This window comes from Rattus rattus, chromosome 5 (genome assembly GCF_011064425.1).
Source record: "Rattus rattus isolate New Zealand chromosome 5, Rrattus_CSIRO_v1, whole genome shotgun sequence".
Lineage (NCBI taxonomy): Eukaryota > Metazoa > Chordata > Mammalia > Rodentia > Muridae > Rattus > Rattus rattus.
Window position 1 is genome coordinate 144,967,837 of NC_046158.1, and position 21,646 is coordinate 144,989,482.

At 51.9% G+C, this 21,646-nt stretch overlaps 1 protein-coding gene across 2 annotated transcripts; it reads right to left on the bottom strand.

The window, feature by feature from the left end:
* Positions 1 to 6,133: 6,133 nt before the first annotated feature.
* On the bottom strand, positions 6,134 to 21,444 carry Rae1 (ribonucleic acid export 1). 2 transcript variants are annotated; one of them, XM_032904712.1, is made up of 13 exons: positions 21,187 to 21,444; positions 19,888 to 20,038; positions 18,881 to 18,975; positions 18,233 to 18,337; positions 16,650 to 16,742; positions 14,695 to 14,781; positions 13,206 to 13,292; positions 13,030 to 13,101; positions 11,926 to 12,033; positions 9,434 to 9,540; positions 9,283 to 9,358; positions 8,541 to 8,735; positions 6,134 to 6,550 (listed from the first exon to the last, which is right to left on the bottom strand). In XM_032904712.1, exons 2-13 carry the CDS (start codon positions 19,892 to 19,894, stop codon positions 6,464 to 6,466), a joined length of 1,119 nt encoding a protein of 372 aa, XP_032760603.1. In that variant the 5' UTR covers positions 19,895 to 20,038; positions 21,187 to 21,444; the 3' UTR covers positions 6,134 to 6,463. The 2 variants fall into 2 exon arrangements, with proteins under 2 accessions (XP_032760603.1, XP_032760604.1); XM_032904713.1 differs by lacking the exon at positions 19,888 to 20,038.
* Positions 21,445 to 21,646: the final 202 nt, after the last annotated feature.

Here is a 21,646-nt window from a genome sequence, read left to right on the forward strand (position 1 = left end):
AAACCTTAGTACTCTGGAGTCGACTGATAACACCCTGCCCCACAATCTTCTTCCTCTCCGGAGCACTGTGACGGGAGAGGTTGGGAAAATGCAGTTACTTTCCCAACTGTCTGTGGCTAGAAAGACCTCAGTGGAGCTCGGGCAGGGCCCCTGTGAGGCTTCCCACTTCCTGACTAAAGAGATCAAGAACTAGGCAATACTACACCTGGGCAATCTTTTTTTTTTTCCCTTTTTCCTTTTTTTCATACTTTTTGGTTAAGGCATGTGTAGCCCAGGCTACCCTTAACTTTGCTAACAGCCAAGGATGACCTTTAACTCACATCCTCTCACTTCCACCTCTTGATTGCTGGGTTTATGTGGTACAGGAGAACAAGTTCTGGGCTCTAAGCATATGGGGCGGGGAGGGGGGGCACTCTGTCAACTGAGCTATTCCTCAGCCAAACCTTAGCACTCTTTCTGTCCTGAGAATGTACCAGATGTCTGGAGCTCTAAAGACATCTTGTGACCATGAGGCAAAGGGCAAGATCCTCATAATCCTACTGATTTAACTAAACACAGAGATGCGGGGAAGCCTGGAGACATCCTTTACAGTCACAGCTTGGTGGGGGTGGGATGTGCTGCTGTGCCTGGGGGCAGAGGTCAGGGGTGTTACTGCATCCTGGACTGCAGGTTAGGGGTGGCTCTGTCCTGGAGGTCAGGGACCCTGGGACTGGTTCCAGCTCTTCTCCCCACGGTCCCCTCAGCTGCTGTGGCACAGGGGTCAATTTAGACTTGGATCTCAGCCCTGTTTCTTATGCTCTCAAGCCTCCAGTGACCGGTCCATTGGTTGGTTGGTTGCAGTGCTGTCTCTGCTCTCTCTCTCTCTCTCTCTCTCTCTCTCTCTCTCTCTCTCTCTCTCTCTGTGTGTGTGTGTGTGTGTGTGTGTGTGTGTGTGTGTGTGTGTGTGTAAAATATGCACAGGTGCAGAGGCTCGAGTGTTCAGGTCGGTGATGTGGGACAGCAGTTTGCAGTCTTCTCCTCCCCAGAGTACAACTATATAGACTGGAGCTCCAGTTACGGCAGGTGAATGTGCATTCCAGTCAGAGCAGCCCTAGCTGCACACCACCTGCCCCAACCTCAGCCAGCCTGCTCGCCAGAGCCCGGGAGTAAAATAGCAAACTAGCATGTAGCAGAGGATGCCTCTAGCGGAGGATGCCTGGGAGCCTCAGGGCTTGGACTTTTAGGAGGAGGTAGAGCCTGACCCCATCTGTCCCTCCCATCCCCTCGGGTCATAGCAGGGTACCCTATCTTCTGTTGGTGGCGTTTCCCACTTACCACTGGCCTGTTTCTAGGCTCTAAAGGGCAGAGCACCAGGAACTCTCTTACAGGGCTTTTGCCAATGGTTCGGGGTTGCTCTAGGAGAGCATCCAACTTGTTCTCATTTGCATAGAAGCACCAACTCACTAATTTGTATTCTGCCAAGTAGTCCTCTCCCAGGTCCTCCTAGGCCCTGGAGCCTGGAGCCATCCCCAGAGACTGGAGGAACTTCCTCAGAGTCATGGCTTAAAGACTCAAACAAATGCTTCAGCATATGAAGGAAACAATCATATTATAAACACAGCTATGAGGGCTGGGATGTGGTTCAGTGGGTAGAGCACTTGCCTGGCATACATGAAGTCCCAAGTTAGAGCCCCAGCTGCATCCCAAGTGTGGCGCCCTCCAGGGGACCAACATCCTCTTCTGACCCCTGCATGTATCTGCATGTGTGTGGCACACACATACATGAAAACATAGCAAGATTTAAAATATATGTTTTAAAAAATTTTAAGGTTCTCCTCAGTCACATAGGAAGTTCAAGATAAGCCTGGGCTACATGAGACCCTGTCTCAAAAAAAAAAATCAGTTGCTGTATTAATATTGATTTCATTTGGGGTTGGGGATTTAGCTCAGTGGTAGAGCCCTTGCCTAGGAAGCGCAAGGCCCTGGGTTCGGTCCCCAGCTCCGAAAAAAAGAACCAAAAAAAAAAAAAATATTGATTTCATTGTATTTCATGTTAGTATTCCTAGTTCATATTAATGAATATTAGCTTCATTAATTGTGTGATGTAGGCACATGCGTTCTCTTATGCTAGTGCATTATAATAGGGCCAACTGTGGTTGCATTGTATCGCAGTGTGGAGGGAACCACCATGTCATCATGTTGGTGACAGCTGCATACTGGCATGCAGCCTCTTGCTTGGTGCAGCTGAGAGTGCTGGGGCTGCCACATGCACACAATGATCCTGGGTCACTTGAGCTCTGGCTGGGGAAGACAAGGCCCTTCCCCCACCACATCCACGGGTCTGAGTGCAAGAAGCTCCTATGGCCACCTCTCCTGTGGCCCATTACCAATTGCCACACCTCCAAAGGCTAAATCATTACGGCTTAGTCCTCTCACCTTCATGGAGACCAGAGTCTCTATGAGAAGAGCTGTGACCCCTCTGGACAGAACCCTCACTCCTTGGCCAGCTAGCTGTCCCCATGCTCTCACAGGCTCCAGACCAAAGTTCTCTCTGGTCTCATGGCTTCTGGTGGGCTCTGTTGCTTTCTCATCTACTCCCCTCCCACTTTTGGGTCCTGGTCCCTAGTGGGACTCTGGGTTACCCAACTGCTCCTGGTTGGCCATACCCAAGTCCCTTAATGGTGGATACTCTGGAAGTAGGGGAGGGAGCTGTCCTGTCTCCTCAGCACTTTAGGGGTGCTTTTCACCTGTCGGCTCTTCGGTGTGCTCAAGGCACAAGAGCTGAAAATTAAGGAATCAGAAGGCCATTGTTTGACAGAGAGGAGTCAGCTGGCTAAATCTGGTCTCCGATGTGACGGCCAGCTTTGACAGTTTAACACAATCTAGAATCACCTAGAGAGGGAGCCTCAGTGAGGAACTGTCTAGACTAAGATCTGAATGTTAAAAATGAGAAAGACCTGCCTGTGGGGCGGCACCATTCCCTAGGTAGGGCATCTTGAGCTGTGTGAGAAGACCTGCCTGTGGGCGGCACCATTCCCTGGGTAGGGCATCTTGAGCTGTGTGAGAAGACCTGCCTGTGGAGCAGCACCATTCCCCGGGTAGGGCATCTTGAACTGTGTGAGAAGACCTGCCTGTGGGGCGGCACCATTCCCTGGGTAGGGCATCTTGAGCTGTGTGAGAAGACCTGCCTGTGGGGCGGCACCATTCCCTGCGTAGGGCATCTTGAGCTGTGTGAGAAGACCTGCCTGTGGGGCGGCACCATTCCCTGCGTAGGGCATCTTGAGCTGTGTGAGAAGACCTGCCTGTGGGCGTGCACCATTCCCTCGTGGGGCATCTTGAGCGTGAGAAGACCTGCCTGTGCACCATTCCCGGGTAGGGCATCTTGAGCTGTGTGAGAAGACCTGCCTGTGGGGCGGCACCATTCCCTGCGTAGGGCATCTTGAGCTGTGTGAGAAGACCTGCCTGTGGGGCGGCACCGTACCCTACGTAGGGCATCTTGAGTCGTGTGAGAAGACCTGCCTGTGGGTGGCACCATTCCCACGAGGGCATCTTGAGCTGTGTGAGAAGACCTGCCTGTGGGTGGCACCATTCCCCGGGTAGGGCATCTTGAGCTGTGTGAGAAGACCTGCCTGTGGGGTGGCACCATTCCCCGGGTAGGGCATCTTGAGCTGTGTGAGAAGACCTGCCTGTGGGGCGGCACCATTCCCCAATGGCTGTGTGAGGCATCCTTGAGCTGTGGAGGGCATCTTGGAAGACCTGCCTGTGGGGGCGCACCATTCCCTGGGATGAGGGCATCTTGAGCTGTGTGAGAAGACCTGCCTGTGGGGCGGCACCATTCCCGGGGTAGGGCATCTTGAGGTGTGTGAGTAGACCTGCCTGTGGGGCGGCACCATTCCCTGGGTAAGGCATCTTGAGCTGTGTGAGAAGACCTGCCTGTGGGGGCACCATTCCCTGGGGCATCTTGAGCTGTGTGGAGAAGACCTGCCTGTGGCGGCACCATTCCCCACGAGGGCATCTTGAGCTGTGTGAGAAGACCTGCCTGTGGGGCGGCACCATTCCCTGCGTAGGGCATCTTGAGCTGTGTGAGAAGACCTGCCTGTGGGTGGCACCATTCCCCGGGTAGGGCATCTTGAGCTGTGTGAGAAGACCTGCCCGTGGGGGGGCACCATTCCCCGGGTAGGGCACCTTGAGCTGTGTGAGAAGACCTGCCTGTGGGGCGGCACCATTCCCTGCGTAGGGCATCTTGAGCTGTGTGAGAAGACCTGCCTGTGGGTGGCACCATTCCCTACGTAGGGCATCTTGAGCTGTGTGAGAAGACCTGCCTGTGGGGCGGCACCATTCCTTTTGAAGGGCATCTTGGGCTGTGTGAGAAGAGTGGCATTCCCTACGTAGGGCATCTTGAGCTGTGTGAGAAGACCTGCCTGTGGGGCGGCACCATTCCCTACGTAGGGCACCTTGAGCTGTGTGAGAAGACCTGCCTGTGGGGCGGCACCATTCCCTGGGTAGGGCATCTTGAGCTGTGTGAGAAGACCTGCCTGTGGGGCGGCACCATTCCCTGGGTAGGGCATCTTGAGCTGTGTGAGAAGACCTGCCTGTGGGGCGGCACCATTCCCTGGGTAGGGCATCTTGAGCTGTGTGAGAAGACCTGCCTGTGGGGCGGCACCATTCCCTGGGTAGGGCATCTTGAGCTGTGTGAGAAGACCTGCCTGTGGGCGGCACCATTCCCTGGGTAGGGCATCTTGAGCTGTGTGAGAAGACCTGCCTGTGGGCGGCACCATTCCCCGGGTAGGGCATCTTGAGCTGTGTGAGAAGACCTGCCTGTGGGGGCGGCACCATTCCCTGGTAGGCATCTTGGGCTGTGGAGAAGACCTGTAGGGCGGCACCATTCCCCGGGCATCTTGAGCTGTGTGAGAAGACCTGCCTGTGGGGTGGCACCATTCCCTACGTAGGGCATCTTGAGCTGTGTGAGAAGACCTGCCTGTGGGGCGGCACCATTCCCTGCGTAGGGCATCTTGAGCTGTGTGAGAAGACCTGCCTGTAGGGCGGCACCATTCCCTGGGTAGGGCATCTTGAGCTGTGTGAGAAGACCTGCCTGTGGGCGGCACCATTCCCCGGGTAGGGCATCTTGAGCTGTGTGAGAAGACCTGCCTGTGGGGCGGCACCATTCCCCGGGTAGGGCATCTTGAGCTGTGTGAGAAGACCTGCCTGTGGGGCGGCACCATTCCCTGGGTAGGGCATCTTGAGCTGTGTGAGAAGTATGCTGAGCAGGCATACACAGATCCGTTGTTTTCTATGACTAAGGACGTGATGTGATCAATCCAGCAGCTGACAACTCCCTCGGCCCCTGCTATGATCTACTGTAACTTGCAACTGTGAGCTAAAGTAACCTTTTTCTCCAAGTTGCTTTTGTCAGGGTGTTTTATCACAGCAACAGGAAATGAAACTGACAAACCGTTTCCATGTTCACTCAGTCCCGTGAGCCATCATGTCCCATAATGTCACTCTTGCCAGCTCCTCTAGCCAGGCAGGATCACGGGGGTCCAGCAGCAGCCACCCAGCCTGCCTCTGCCCACTCCACTCCTGGTCCCCCAGGGCCAAGGCCCAACCCCTCACACCACCACCGTCAAGCCACCATAGGCAGGCTCTCCACTAGGGCGTGGGCCCCACAAGTCTTTGTAGCCAGCACTCATACGTCTATGGGCGTAGATCTACCTCCAGAGCCCAGACATTTAAAACACTTGGATGTCAACCACATCTTGGTCATTCTGTAAGGAACCCAGGGCACACACACAGCCATGATCTCGTGCCAAAGTGCTCCTGTGGTGGGTTAGTCCATCCTACCCTTCTGCCTGTACTTTCAGACAGGGTCTAAACAGTGTCTTCTGCTGGACTCCATGTTGTCTCGAGATGAGTAGCTGGGACTCCAAGGGCGCCCCAGGCCAGTTACCTGGGATCCACTGTTTCCCATTTCTGTGGGATAAATGGGCTGTGGAAGAGACCCCCAGTGCTGGGAAAGGTGGCTTCTCCCAGGACATCACAGCAGTACCTCCCCTCAGCACTGAGGTAGGAGCGGCACACGGCTCACATAGCCTCTCAGGAGCTGACAAAAACGAAGAAACTCGGAACCCAGCATTGATTCTGGGAATGATGGCTATTTCCTGAGGAGTTGGAGAAGATGGAGTTAGGCCATCTTCAAAGTATTTTATTATAAAACACAACACAGGGCTCATCAGCAGTTCCTACCCAACGCTGTCAAGTACACACTGCTGCTCATGATCCCCTCGAGATCCGACTTCATTGAGTCTCAGTTCCCTTAGAGAACCCGCAGCAGGGAGTGGAATGGAGAGACAGCAAGCTGCCGGGAGGCTGCACCGATGCGGGACAGAACACAGTCCCTCCAGGGGTGGACACCACAGGCAGGGCCCAAGCGTGGGCAGAGGTGGTGCAGAGGAGGTGGGGCTCCGACAGCCCCGGCTTCAGGCCACTACTTTTTATTTCTTGGCTTTAGCTCTTCAGCTGCATTACGCAGGAAAATGTAATTTTTCTTTTGGGGATTATAAAACTCATGCCCCTAAAGGAGGAGAAACAAATGACCTTAGTATTAAAAGCAATAGCCACACAAACACCAAGTCTTGCTCCAGAACGTGGGGCCAGCTCTGAGAAGGCGGAAAGGATGGAGAGAAGTTCACGGTTCTGTTGTGCACAGCCTCTGCCGTCACAGACGGCACTGCCCAGCAACTGCTCAGGGTGGGTCTCAGGCTGTAAACTCACCTAGGATGCTTTCGGGGAAGGACCTATTCCACAGAAGGAACAGCGCCCAGGAGAGGGGCATCAGTGGGCAGGGCCAGGAGGACCCAGCCAGCCCCACAGGCTGTGAATGCTGGGCCCGCACTTTCGCTAGGACCCGAGTAAGGAGGAGACGCAACACCGTCCCAAACAGGGAGGTGAGCTGAGCCTTGGGGAGGTGTGACCTGGAGAGGCGACTCAGCTGCAGCACAGCGGTCTTGCTACTTTTAGTCTCACCCCAGCAGCACTTACAAAGTTCTAGAGAGTGTAGTGGTCAAGGGCAGCTCATCACAGGGTGTGAAGGCTTTCGGGAATGGCTATGCAGCCATGGTCACACTGGGGACAGATGCTCCTGTTCCAAGAACTTGTCCACCCACCACTGTGAGCCCACATGCTTCCACAGATTACAACTTCAATTGTCTTTTAATTTTTGTTTTTTTGAGACAGGGTCTCACTATGTAACCAGGCTAGTCTTGAACTCTATTGCCTCTGCTTCCCCAGTGCTGGGATTAAAGGTATGCTCAGCTGTGACTTTAGGCTTTGGGTAGCACTCAAGAGCATAGGCGCACCATGGCTCCCAGGATGCAGGAATTTATTTTCTAAACATTCCTTGTCTTTGGTGGTGCAGGGGCTGAGCCAGGGGACTTGCCACAATGCTAGGCAAGCCCTCTGCTACTGAGTTACACATCCAGGGGCTTTGAGTCTGAGGAGAGTGCTGTCAGTCACTTAGGCTTTGTGATCCTTTTGCCTCAGCGCCAGCTCCGAGCGCTAGGACTGTAGAGGGAGCCATTACTCATGCCCAGCAAATGCAGGGTTTTAAAGCTCTGTTCACGTTTGAGCGCGTGTGTGCACTCCATGGAGGGGTGAGAAGAGGGCACCAGACCCCTAGAACTGGAGCTACAGACAGTCACTGGTTGTCACGAGGGTGCTTTCCCTGCTAAGGCTGGGAACACACTGAGGAGAAGCGAACAGAGCAGCCAGGAGGCAGCGCCTGTGCGCCAGGACGGTTGCTGTCTCAGGATGGCAACAGCTAAAAGAACCACAGGCCACCCCAACTGGGGGAGACCTGCTGACAAGCAGTGGTGGAAACGGCCTCTGAGGGACGCTTTAAGCAGCTGTGAGAAGCAGAGGAAAGCAGGTTTCCAGACCAGACAGGGACAGGGAGGAGGCTGGAGCATCTCAGCACTCCAGCCACAGTGAGTGGGCGAAGGCTACATGGCGCTGAGTAGGCCATACACACTCTGCCTGCTGATGGCAGTGAGAAACCAGTGTAAAAGTGGAGTAGGAAGGGGCAGCAAAGGTTGAGATGGGTGGAGAAGCCACCATGAGGAGCATGGCTGGGTCGGAAAAGGGAGAGAAATGAGAACCATGAGGACTAAACAGAGCCATCTCCCCAGGACTCCACAGGGACTGTGGCCCCAGGCCCACACTCCTGCCTGCAAGGCCTCAAGATTCAGCCAGAACCCTGCCAGCTCCCAACTCTCCCTGCTCAAACCAACCAATGCCATTGGAGCAACGCCTTGGCGGCCTGGCCCCATGTCCATCTGTGTTCACATGCTGTGTCCAAGAACAGGGAAGGAAGAGCTCATGATGGCTCTCCCTGACACAGCACTCCGCACCCCACACCAAGAGTCAGGTCCCTGCCCACAGGGAGGTGGCAATGGCCTGGCTAAGGGTACACAGAGATTCTCCAGAGAGAATCAAGTCACACTCAGGTCTTTGGTGCCAGTGAGAGCCCAAGAGGGAGGGACCAGGACTGGCTTGGAAGTGCTCACCTTGGACCAGTCGTAGCTGGAGGCATAGGCAAATATGTTCCCGTTGTGGTTGAAGCCACACGCTGCCACGGGCTGGTCCAGCTGCTCTGAGGTCTTCAGCTTTGTCCTGGCGTCTTTGTCCCAGAAGCTGAACCGGCCGTCAGACCCCACAGTGGCCAGGGTACCATGGACAGGGTGGAAGGCGATGCCGTTCACCTGTGCAGGTGGACGCGGAGAGTGAGAGGCACAAACCCTGCTTACATCAGGAACACACACACACACACACACACACACGGGCACATTTCCCTCCCCAGCCATGCTGTCTGAGACAGCCAGCAGCAGCTTAGAACTAACCCTGAGCTAAACTAAACCGCAGGATCTTCCCAAATAGGAATTCACGTTTGCACCCACTGGCCACACTAAGTAGCAACCTCAGGAAAAAGTGTGGGATTTCTCTCAGCAGACTGATTTCTTGACCGTCACACCATCACTATGGTGGAAATTGCCCATGGACACCCATAGACAAGTCGCAACCTCACATTCCAAGCCATTAAAGACAGCTAGGTAGCAGGTTTGCAAAAGAGCACTGGAGTCTGCAACCTTGAACAGCAATGTGCAGGCATGTGAGCAATTGCATGGGGCCAGAGGAGGTTGTCAAGTGTCCCCTGTCCCTCCCACAACTCCTGGTTCCAGTGCACTGGAGAACCAGCTCCAAGTCTGGTTCCACAGGTACCCCTTCAAATGGAGTGCTGCTGGAACGTACTGCATAGATGTCTTGAGGAGCAGAAGTGTTGGTACCGTTGGATCGATGGCATTTGAAGGTGAAGTTATCTTTGGCCCTGAAAAGCAAAGGCATCTCAATTTCCTTTCAGAACCAGTTAGAAAGAGCAACCCATGCAGTGAGAGTCACTTACGGATTTGGAGGGTTGATGTAGTGAATGGCCACTCTCCCCTCAATACTCCCAAGAGCAAAACCCGTTGGCTTGTTCTGTTTGTCTTTAAAGATAGCCACACACCGATGCTGTTGTAAAGTAAAGGGGAGGGAACATCAACACCGTGGAAGTAAAGACGGGTTAATGTGAACAGACTATCAGCTCACTTAGGTTTAGAACTAAACCATGACTCAAATATGAAGGTATTTTTGTGTTCCCAGCAAGTGTTACTCTCTAACCTCCCTACAGCCCCAGGATCCCAGGAGTTATGCATGCACAAATGCAGCTGCCCCTCTTCAGCACAGCTCCACTTTGATCAGCAGGTATCCTTCAGATCAGACAGCCAGTCTGGCCTATTTCCCTGGCCAGGAAATGGTCTAACAGACAGCTCTCCTACAGGGAATGCTGGGTAAGTTACACATAGCAAAGCCAGTGTGATGGTTTGTATATGCTTAGCCCAGGGAGTGTGGCGCTGTTAAGGAGGTGTGGTCTTGTTCCTGGAGAAGGTGTGTCACTGTGGGTATAGGCTTTAACACCCTCATTCTTCTGTTTGCCTTTAGAATGAAATGTAGAACCCTCAGCTCCTGCACCATGCCTGCCTGGGTGCTGCCATGCTCCCACCTTGATGATAATGGACTGAACCTCTGAACCTGTAAGCCAGCCCCAATTAAATGTTGTTCTTTGTAAGAGTTGCCTTGGTCAGGGTGTCTGTCCCCAGCAGTGAAGCCCTCACTAAGGCAGTACTTTGGCTACCATGTATAAGGATCCGACTAGGCCGTGTCCTGCTGGCTCCCTGTTACACTTAGCATAGCAGACGCCAAGTTCACCCACCGCACAATGACAAGCCCATTCCGTTCTCGGCACTGCTGGCCAACAGTATCCTACCGCACTGTGTCAGAGCCTTGGGGACTTCAGGCCACTTATGAGGTGCAGGAGGAGCTCTTGCCACACTCTTGCCAACGCCTGCTATCGTTCTTATTCTTTTATTTGTACTTCATGTGTGTGCTCACACATGTGAGGTGTGATGCAAATGTGCAGGCATGTGAGCAAATGCATGGAACCAGAGGAGGTTGTCAAGTGTCCCCTGTCCCTTTCTCTGTATTTTCTTAAGGCTACTTAAGAAATACTCTTGTCTCCAGCTCCCACAGCACTAGGTGACAGGTGCCCACTGAACCAGGCCTATCTGCACTTGACCAGGCTCACCCTGTCACCTAAGTGCTGGGGTCTGAACTCGGTCTTTGTTACTACGCAGCAGTGCTCTCCACCAAGGAACCATTCCCTAGAGCCCTGTTCTGAGTTCTGAAACCAGTGGGCCCCGCATGTGTGAAGCGCTGTCTCAGAGCTTTCCTGGGATAAAAGCGAACACCGACTACCTTCACATACCCGCCAGCCAGGCTGTTACCTTCAGAGCTTTTAACTGGGTCACTAGTTTTGCTAAAAGTTCTTTACCCCCTTTAAAAGGTAACGTGCTAGCACCTACAGGTTCCTCACTAGTGTCCGTTCCCTGTAGGTTTTTTATTGCTGGTCGCTCCTTCCTATGAGGATCCTATAAGGATGGTGTGGTCCTGCTGGATTATTGTTCGTTTCTTGCCTATGTTTTCTGGTGTCACATGCAACACAGCACCAAAGAGGAACAGCAGAAGTTTCTCTGTAACTCCGAGAAGACTTGGGACTGGGAGAGGTAGGAAGATAGAGAAAGGAAGGGGGAGAGAGATGACTCAAGGGTAACCTTTAGTCTGAAGGGCAAAGGGAGTCCGGCTAGAGATGAGGACCACCAGGGACAATGTGTTCTGGGGAATTCCTGACAGTGATGCGCTAGGACTTACACTGAGTGCTGTCAGTGAATCCACGGGGGACAAAGAGCAAGAGTGGGGTGTGGGGAGGAAGACTGAGGGAAAGCATCACAGGCAGTTCTTTCTGGAAGGCCTAGGGCGGTCTGTTCCTTGGGATCAAGCAGAGTAGGCACCCTTGAGAGAAGTGCTAGAGTGATGGACCAAGTCAGTTTCCTGCAAAGGCTACAGGGGAAAAGAGCTTACCATAGAACCACCCTCCAAAGACCCTGGCCAGCACCAAGCAGAGGAAGCTGCAGCAGGAAGAAGGCATGGATGGTTGAACCCTTCTTCCACTGTTCTCACAGGAACTGATCCCATTTGTTGAGATACGTGCTAGGAGGAGACTTAGATCATGGAAGCAGGAAGGACTTCGTCCTGCAGCCAGGGTAGGACTGAGCTGGAGAGCTGCAGTTCACCCAGAGGAGCTGGGGGTGTATAGTAGCACCGAGCTCCTTGGGGGATGTTTGGGAGACAGAAGTCTGGTTCCGTCACACTTATGTAAAATCTATGCTTGTTTCCTCAAATTTACCTCCTCTGAACAGAGCGGCAAGCTTTTCAAAGGAGACACTGCACACTTGTACCCCTCGAGCTCCGCCCTGCTCGTGGCAGGTGCTCAGTGCGCACCTCAGCTGTGTGACCCACCTGGTGCTTCAGTGGAGACTCTATCCTCCTGAACTCAGAGGGCTGGTTCTCCAACTGGTACACAATCAGGCCCCTTTCTGCAGTGGCCACCACAGCCATCGGATAGATCTAGAGAAGAGAAGGAAGACACACACTTGACATAAAGACACCAAAGTGTTCAGTCAACATTTTGTTCACAAAATCCTAATGTTTTAAAAGTTTAGTAATCAAATGATATAAAGTGTTTGTGAAAAGCTAGAAAAACCCGGCCTGTGAGCCTCTAGAGCACCCACGGACTTAGATGCTTTACGCTGGTGGTGGGATTGTTTTCTACATAGCCTAGTGTGGTCTCTTTTGTCCTGAACCTGGATTCTCTTATTGGTGCATGCCGAGTACTATAGTTCCCAGTTTTTGTTCCTATATGCTTTGTGGTTCTTAAACTATAAAACATGGACATTTAAGTACACCGAGTCACCAGTGAATGCATGGTCACCTCCACCCATCACATGATGATTTTCAGTGATTACCTCCTGTCTCTGATACCAGGGGTTTCCTTCCTTCCTTATTAAGATAGGATCTTACTGTGTGGCTCTTGCAAGCCTAGAATTCCACTGTAGACTTGGCTAGCCTAAAACTCAGTGCTGCCTCTGCCTTCATCTGGGATTACAGGACTGAGCAACCATGCTTGGTCAGTTGTGTTTCTCTATGTGGTCTGTGAGCATCAACCCCCACCATACACTTCTCTGAAGATGGATCTCCTCACTGTGGGATTACTGGGGCAGTTGCTACAAACCCTTAGGACTTAACCAAAGATACTGAGAAAGCACTTCAGTTTCCACACATACAGTCTCTCCTGTCGTAAATCCTTTACCATCACACCACGCTGTCTCCCATGAGGGAGGATAGGTGGCTAGTGCACGAGTTCAAACAATGGCCGAAAGTCCAGCGCTTTCATCTCCAGCCCTAAAGACAACAAAGGAAAATGCCCAAAACCTAACACGCGGCAGCCCCAGATGTCATGTCTGAGCAGGGTCTGCTGACGTTGAAGGATTTACATCACCGACAAACAGCAAGATCTGTAGAGCCACGTTTACTGGGCTGCTGAAAGGAAGTGAGATTTCTTACCACATCTGCACAGTAACAGCGCTCAGGGAGCTGCAGGACCATCATAGGATTTGACGACCGGGTATCCCAAAACTGAAAGCAGAGAGGAGCACAAGTAAGAGTAAGACCGGCTGAAGTCTGCATGGACCCAGCGACCCGTCCTCAAGCGTGCACAGCCCCTCAAGCACACAGCTTACCTTCAGGGTCTTATCCCAGCTCCCGGTCATCACGCAGCTGTAGTTTGGGGCTTTGATCCAATGTATGGTCTTAACAGGAGCATCGTGCTTTCCACAAGACAAAAATCAGGGCGACAGTTCAACAACTAGCCCAACAGCTCTAGTTCTGGAGATCCAAAGGGACTGACTTACTCAGACACTGGGTTATAGTCAACAGTCACAAAACCAAAGGGCACTGTTGTGTTCTCCCATGACCCCAGGGCACAGACCAGGGACTTGCTCCCGTGTGCTGCTGACCCAGGCTCACTCTCACTTGTCATCAGTGGTGATGACCAGGTCCTCCCCAGGGGACATTGGGGACAGCCTAGGGAAAGCTGCAAGTGCTGCTGCTCATCTGTCTGCCACTGGAAGGCATCCCTCAGAGACTGGGGGACACCTGCAGTCCAGGTACTGGTGCAAAACTACCTCAGGAGCCTTCCCTACCCCTCATCTACAGTGGCCTCTGGTGGCACTTTCACCACTACTCTTAGTGGTTTTCACACTGAGAACCAGCCTGCTGCTCCTCAGGTGATATGGTGGTTTGAATGAAAATGGCCAGGCTGGGGGTTGGGGATTTAGCTCAGTGGTAGAGTACTTGCCTAGCAAGTGCAAGGCCCTGGGTTTAGTCCCCAGCTCCGAAAAAAAGAAAAAACAAAACAAAACAAAACAAAGAACGAAAATGGCCAGGCTGAAGAGATGGCTCAGCGGTTAAGAGCACTGACTGCTCTTCCAGAGGTCCTGAGTTCAAACCCAGCAACCACATGGTGGCTCACAACCATCTGTAATGAGATCTGATGCCCTCTTCTGGTTGTGTCTGAAGACAGTGACAGGGTACTTATATATAATAAATCTTTAAAAAAAGGAAGAAAGAAAATGGCCTCTGCAGGCTCACAGGGCTCTGTTGGAGGAAGTGTGTCACTGGGCCTTCAGGTTTCAAATGCTCAAGCTAGGCCCAGTGTCACTTTCTCTTCCTGCTGCCAGTGGAACCAGATGCAGAACTCTAAGTACCATGTCTGCCTGCATGCTGCCACATGCTTCCCGCCATGACAATGATGCACTAAACCTCTGGACTATAACCCTGCTCCAGTGAAATGTCTCCCTTTAGAAGAGTTGTCATGGTCACTGTATCTCTTCACAGCAACAGAACCCTAACTAAGACAAGTGACCACTGTTCTATGGGTACATGGGTCCTGACACATGGCAGACCCTCACCCACACTTGCTGAATGACAGGTAAACATGTGTAGTTGACAGAGGCAAGCCACACTCAGGTGCCACATGTATCAAGAACTACGTCCTTGTCTCTACAGATCTCACTGTCACTGCTCGTCACTGCCTATGTACATGGGAGATTTGCAGCCCAGTGCTCTGAGAAATACTACTTCAAATGAGGGAGCTTACAAAACACCCTACGAATGTGCTGAAGAGTCTTCCTGTGCTGGCTTGGCGGCCCACCCACAAAGGTGTCTCACCTGTGCTATCTGAATGGCCTGGTTGCTGTTCAGGTCCCACATCTTGGCTGTCTTGTCACACGATGCTGTGAACACTTTGCTCCCATCCTAGAATAAAAGAGACAGTCGGCTAGCTGAGCGGAAGTAAGTCTCCACGCCAACAAGTCGGGTTAATTAAGCATCTGCCCTGCATTGTTTTCCTATTAATAAGGGCCAGCACCCTGCAAACTAGTCCCATAGGCAGACGAGACTCGGAGCTCACATAGAAGGCAGAGGCAGATGAATCTCTCTGAATCGAGGCAGCCTGGCCTACAGAGTGAGTTCCTGGACAGCCAGGGTTACAAAGGAACCCTGTGTTAAAAAGACCCCCCTCCCAAAAAAAAACAAACAGAATCTCTAAGAATTTGAGTGGCTTTGAAGATACCAAATGAAAACCAAACATGGCTGGTGAGACACTCAGTGGGTAGTGGCCACTGCCAACCCTGACTGACTGATCACATGACCTCACCTGTCATAGCTCAGGGAACCCCAGGTAATCAAGAAGTATCTAGTTTGCCTTTATAGTTCACACTGTTATCTAAGCCCCATGTCCCAAAGATTCCGCACCCTTCAAAAACACCACAAAAAACATATATGCAATTCTGATTTGAGTGGTGACATTATAGAAATATACCATTTACAGTTAGAACTGTATGGTGCTTTACTTTTATAGTGCATTCCAAACTTTTGGGGTTTTCTGGTACATACAGTTTTAGCTTATTTTTAAATAATTCCATCTTTTTATCGGTCAAGATAATAACTTCAAAGTTACATGTCAAATTTCTTTTACTTTGAAATGCATTGGCTATGTATACAAGGTCGACATTTGATTAAATGCCTTAGCATTTACCAGGACTCTCATTTATATATTTATGTATGTATTTATGTATGTATTTATGTATTTACTATTAAAGTATTAAATCATTACGTTACTCATTTCATTGTCTTGTTTGAGTTTCCATGCTGAGTATCTACATTTGTGCATTTGTAATTGAGTCTGCATGTCATGTATGTCACATGAAACATTATGTGTTTTATTAATATGTTGTACATAAATTATGCATTAAATATGTGTTCTCTTAAAAAAAAAACATATATGCAGGCAAAATACAATACTCATAAAAATAAAACTAAGAACCCGTGGTCACTATATTTAAACCATAACACACATTATTTAAAAAACAAGCTGGGTGGTGGTGGTAGCAGTTGAGTTCAAGGCCATCCTAGCCTAAAAACAAATAAACAACAGCAATGAAAAAACCCCAGTCCCAAAACCCAAGGGAAACATAACAGTCTTTGGAAGCCAGGGTGGCCACGCCTGTCATGGAGCTCTTACTCAGAGCACAGGGCAGAAAGGGAAAAAGCCCTCCTCCTCTAAGCCACGAGAGGGAAAGGGAAAGAAACAAATCCTGCATGAATAATTGGAAGTGTAGACTCCCCATTTTGGATATTCCAGCTTCAGGGTTCATACCCTTAATCCAAAATCCCAGGCTGCAAAGTGCTAACACAACCAACTGCTTACTAAATTCAAAAGCTTTGGAAACTAAGACACTTCTGGCCCAAGCATTTTGTTACAGAAGACTGACTCCTTGCTGTGCTATTAGGAGCTCAGAAAATCGGAGGGACAGAGAATTCTATGAGTTTTGTACCATGCAGGGCTGCACTGTGGGGCCCTGCAGGGCTTTGAGTGAGAACAGTCCCCATGGACTCTTACATTTGAGGCTTCCCAGTGGCTTCCTCTGCCTCCTACCTGCAGATGGAGATGTGAGCTCTCACTGTTCTTGTGGCCATGACTTTGCTCTGCCATCACGGACCCTAACCCTCTGAAACCACAAGCTCAATTGAACAATCTCCTTTCTAAGTAGCCCTGGTGTCTTGCCATAGCAACAGAAGAGTAAGTGATATAAATCCGATCTCAGAGAGGAAACAAGACATACGTCACTCCAGCAGACATCAAGCACTGGCCCGGTATGCATTTGCTGGGCCTTTGGAATGGTTTGCCCGCTGTCTTGCACTTCCCAGCAGCGAACCTGTAAGAACAAGACTAATTAACAAGATTAATGAGATCAGGGCGGTTCCCAGTCTCTGATGTGCACATGCACAGTACAGTTTACTGCAGACTTCTTGCATAAATCTGATTATCTAACTTCAAGAGCAAACTCAGTGACGTGTACAAGCAAGCCGCTGAAACCTACAGATGGGACGGCTCACACCAACACTGCACCAAGCCGCTTAAGAGGAAATCCACCTTTCTCCTCAAATGCTTCCCATGTCGCTTTCCTGCAAAATTATACATTTTGCAGATTTTGAAACTATGACAAGAAAATGAATTCCACCAGAGAGAACTGGTTAGGTTCTGGATGCACGCAGTCTTCCTTCAATGCGCACATCTTACTGCAAACAAACCAGAACACCAGGACACACAGCCAGCCTCTGCCTCTGCTGCTGCTGAAGCTCCCGCACCTGCTCTCACCTGCCCATCTCTGAATATGCTTCTAACTTGCCTTCTCACATAGTCCAGGCTGGCTTCGAACTCACCACGAAGCTGCAGATGACCCTGAATGTGATCCTCCTGCTTTACTCTGCAGGGGGTGGAGAACAGGTGTGCACCACCAAACCTAGTCTCCGCCCAACACTAAAGCAGCAAGTCAAATGAGGAGAATCCAGGCTGTTCCACCTCCGTGAACCTCCTCCTCCTCGCTGCCCCTGCATCCTCACTGCTGCAGGCCAGGTGAGACTCTCTCCCTAACACCTCTGGAAACAGTCTGGCCCTATGCAGCAGGGTCAGGCAGAAGCCAACTATGGGCCCCAAGCTTGGGCTTCCTGTGTGTGGTACTTGGAATGGGACCCAGGCCCTCACACACCCCATCGGAGTGCTCTGCCTCTGGAGCAGTAACCCTGGACCTGGGGTGACAAGATTAGCTAGCAGATCTGTGTCCTAGGCTCTCACACACCCACGTGAAGCCACTGTGACCAGCAGGACTGGAAGGCTCTGGCTTGCCCCTCACACTATGACCCACCACAGCCACTTATTCTTGCCAACTTCCTAGGGGGAAATGAGTGTAACGTACACTCCTTTCTGATCACGAAAAGTAGCAGAAGTGTCCAGAGCTGTTGGGCTGTGTGGAGTCTCCTGACATCCATGCCCACCCCCCCCCACCCCCCAAGATCCTGCAAACTCCCCTTTGTGCAGTCACTGAGCTTAGGTCAGGGGCTGATGAACATTCTGCGAAGAATCTGCCGTTAGCTAAAGTCTAACAAGTTCAACATTCATCCGATAAAACAGTTTCTGGGTGCCAAGGAAGGTTCTTAAGAAGCCATACAAATAGTGCAGCTGAGTCAGGTACAGGGAAGCGTTGGACAGTGCCTGGCTATGGTGCTGCCATTCAGAAGGATGCAGTTTCTACACCATGTCTTAGAAAGGACCAGGCACAAGCCTTACCCTCAGTTCACTCAGACAGAATGGAGCTGAAGGGCAAGCCAGCCTTGCCCACATGGCAGCTGCCCGAGAAGCACTTACATCATTAGCCCACGATCCTGCAATAAGGAAGTTCCCTGGTAAGGTTGGTGGGCTGAAAGACAGACAACCGATGCTGTCATCAGGAGAAGACGTTACTTCAATATCCTGGGGAGGAACATCAGGGTTAAAATGTACACATCATCACCATAGGGTACCTTTTTTCCTCACTAAACACTTCAAGCTCATCTCTCTTTGCTTTGAGACCCAACTGGATCTGACCTTTCCTTACTTTGATCAAACATAAGAGCAATACACAAGTCAAGGAAAATACTAGAGCTGCAGGCTTAGCAATGTGCTAAAAGCCAGGTGCCTTACACGAGGCAGCCGAGTTGCCTCGTCCCATCCCGGTCCTCGACTTCCTGCAGTCCAGAGAACAGCGGACATTCTCCAGGGCTGCTGTGAGAGTCACACTAGATTACACAGCAAGCTGACCTGGGGAAGCTCTGGCTCTCACAGGGGGCTTGGTAGCTGTGATGGAGCTCAAGTGAGGACGGGACCCTGATTCTGCGAGGGTGAGCTTTGTGTGCCAGTGTTCCTCAGCTTCATCCCATGAGATCCCTCAAGCCACACACTTCTCTTCACCCAACAGAGGCTCCGTGGCTCTCTGTGTGCCCTACGGGGTTGGGGTGGGGTGTGTGTGTGTGTTACCTTCATTGGGTTATGGTTATCTGTGGTTGTGCTCCCAAACATGCTGGTCCCACCAGTCCCAAAACCAGAGGTTGTTCCAAAGAGACTCATGTTGGCTGGAAAACACAAAGTGGGAAACGTTAAGGACAGGCCCTCCGTAGGTGGTACAAAGTGCATAGCAGAAACTAGCACTGTGATGCTAAGCCACTTGCTCTTCAGAAGAGAATTTAAGTATGCCACGAGCAGAATGCCTAATAAAAGGAGCCTTTCTGCCCAGCATAGTATAATCTGAACACTTGGGCAAAGGCAGGTAGATCTCTGAGTATGAGAACAGCCTAGTCTGCATACTAAGTTCCAGGCCAGGCAGGGATACACAGAGCTTGTCTGTCTGTCTGCCCCTCTTCCCCCCAAACACACACAATTACTTGTACAGCATTTTTAGCCTCTGGAAGCTATGAAGGCAGACTCTCCTACATCTACTTTCCTCTACTCTATGGAAGGATGCCCTTGCCAGCATTAAGGCACCAACGCAGATATATTACAGCATTTCAATCAGCAGTTGGGAAAGAGGTACCACTCTCCAGAGTCAGAACTGCACACTAGGCACCCGGCAGTAGGCGGGAGGGCCTCCTGTGCCCAGGGCCCACTCTTGGTGGCTCCCTTTCCACTCTATTTTAGGTGGATGTCTGCATGAAGCTACCTAGAAAGAACGACCAGTCCCGACAGGTGTTCCACAATTTCTCAAGGCTTTAGGAAAAGCAGCCCATGCCGGGCAGTGGTGGCCCATGCCTTTAATCCCAGCATTTGTGAGGCAGAGGCAGGAGGACCTCTGAGAGTTTGAGGCCAGCCTGGTCTACAGAGTGAGTTTCAGGACAGCCAGGGCTACACATAGAAAGCTTGTCTCAAGCAATCCATGTTGGTCCACTGAGTACTGAAGGCCTGGTGTGACAGTGTAGACTTGGAGCCATCGAGAGTTGGCACTGTGCTTTCTTGAGCGTGGCAGTCTGCCAGGCCCACCTGCCACTCACTTGCCATGCTTCAGCTTCCAGCTGTGGTGAAAACGCAGCACGCACTCTCCAGGCCTGCTCTGGGGCTGGCCAGTCGGCTCAGACAGCAAAGACCCCCGGCGCACAAGCCTGGAGACATGAGTGTGATCCCCAGAGAACTCAAAGCTGTCCTCTGAAAACCACACGTGGACAGTGACATGCGTGGCCACACACACAACGACATACACAGACAGTTTAGGGTTAGTCAGGTGAGATGGCACAGGTGACCTCTGTAACTTGGGAGGCAGGATCGGGAGGAGCAGGCCATCCCTGACTGTACACAAGTCTGAGGACAGCCTGGTCTACCAAAGAGAAAAATGTGCACAGTCTAGCACTGAATGTAATAAACTGTGTTGTTGCCAAGGAAACCGCCTGTGCACTGTAACTCCAGACACACGTGCTTTTGCCACACTTCGAGCTGTTACTAAAAAGCAGATTCTTAAAACCCAGAATTCCACCAAATCCGCCACCTCTCCTAGGTGAGGCTAACACCTCAGCCATCCACTGCCTAATGAGGGCCGCCTCCTCACAGAAAGAGGAAAGTGTGAGGAACTTTGGGAACGCATTTGACATCTGCTGACTTCAAAACAGATGTAGGGAGCACATTCACATCTCCGAAAACGACTTGGGAGCCGCTCACTCTCAGCGTTGATGACTACAAGCCTGTCTGTACAGGTAGGGAGATGCGCAGACAGGCAGGTTTCCTGCTTGGGTGAGCCAGGAAGGACAGGGCTTCTGCACAGCCGTGTACCCTGGGAACGTGAATTCATCTTGATTTTCCCACCTTTAAACCGGAAACATTAATTCCTCCTCCCTGGGGTTATGAAACAAAGGACCCCCAGTGTGTGCTTGAGGTAGCAAGCTACTGTATAATTTGTTTTAGTTTTAGATCATCGTATGGGCATGAGCATGAAAGTGTGGTATCCACCGAGGCCAGAAGAGGGCATCGGATCCCCTGCAGCTGCAGTGAACAGGCGGCTGTGAGCTGCCCCACCTCTGGAAGGCCAGTGAAGCCATCTCTCCACCTCAAGTACCTCTGAGGGATGCTTTCTCAAACAAGGACTCATGCAGCCCAGGCTGGCTGGGCACTCACTGTTAGCTCAGACTGGTCTTGAACTCCCAACCCTCCACCGCCCGAGTGCTTGTCCACGCCCGCCGGCTCGGCCGCGCCCCTCCCGTCTGCGCAGGCCACGGGCACTGCCGCCACCTGCCACGTCTCCCCCACCGTCTCCCCATCTTCGTGGCCTGAGCAGGGTGCGCACGCGGAAAGGCCCGGCCTACCTGGCGGAGCGCACAGGGTCCGGCTGCAGAGAGGGACTCAGTTTTCCCCACGCGGGCCGGGGGCTTTCCTGAGGGAGCGCGGCTGGCGGGGACGGGGGCGCGCGGCCGCCTGAGGGTTGCGCACGCGGCGGGGCCCGAAGCCACGAGCCTGCTCTGGCGCGGGGCGGAGGGGGCGCAGCAAGGAGACCCCAGATCTCGCAGTCGTCTTAAACCGGTGGAAACTGCCCAGTTACCACAGAAGCACCGCGCATGCGCCACAAGCCACTTCCGGGACTGCCCGGAAAGCGTCAGGGGACGACGTTCCGCCTGTCTCAAGGCGGCCGCACATGCGCAGAAGCCCTGCTGAGGTCGAGAGGAAGTCTTTATGCCAGCAGTTTGTGGGTTGGTGGAAAGTCGAGGGCACGGTTGCCAGGCAACTAGTTGAGCGAGGGCGTTGTTTTCACTTGTGTATCATCATATT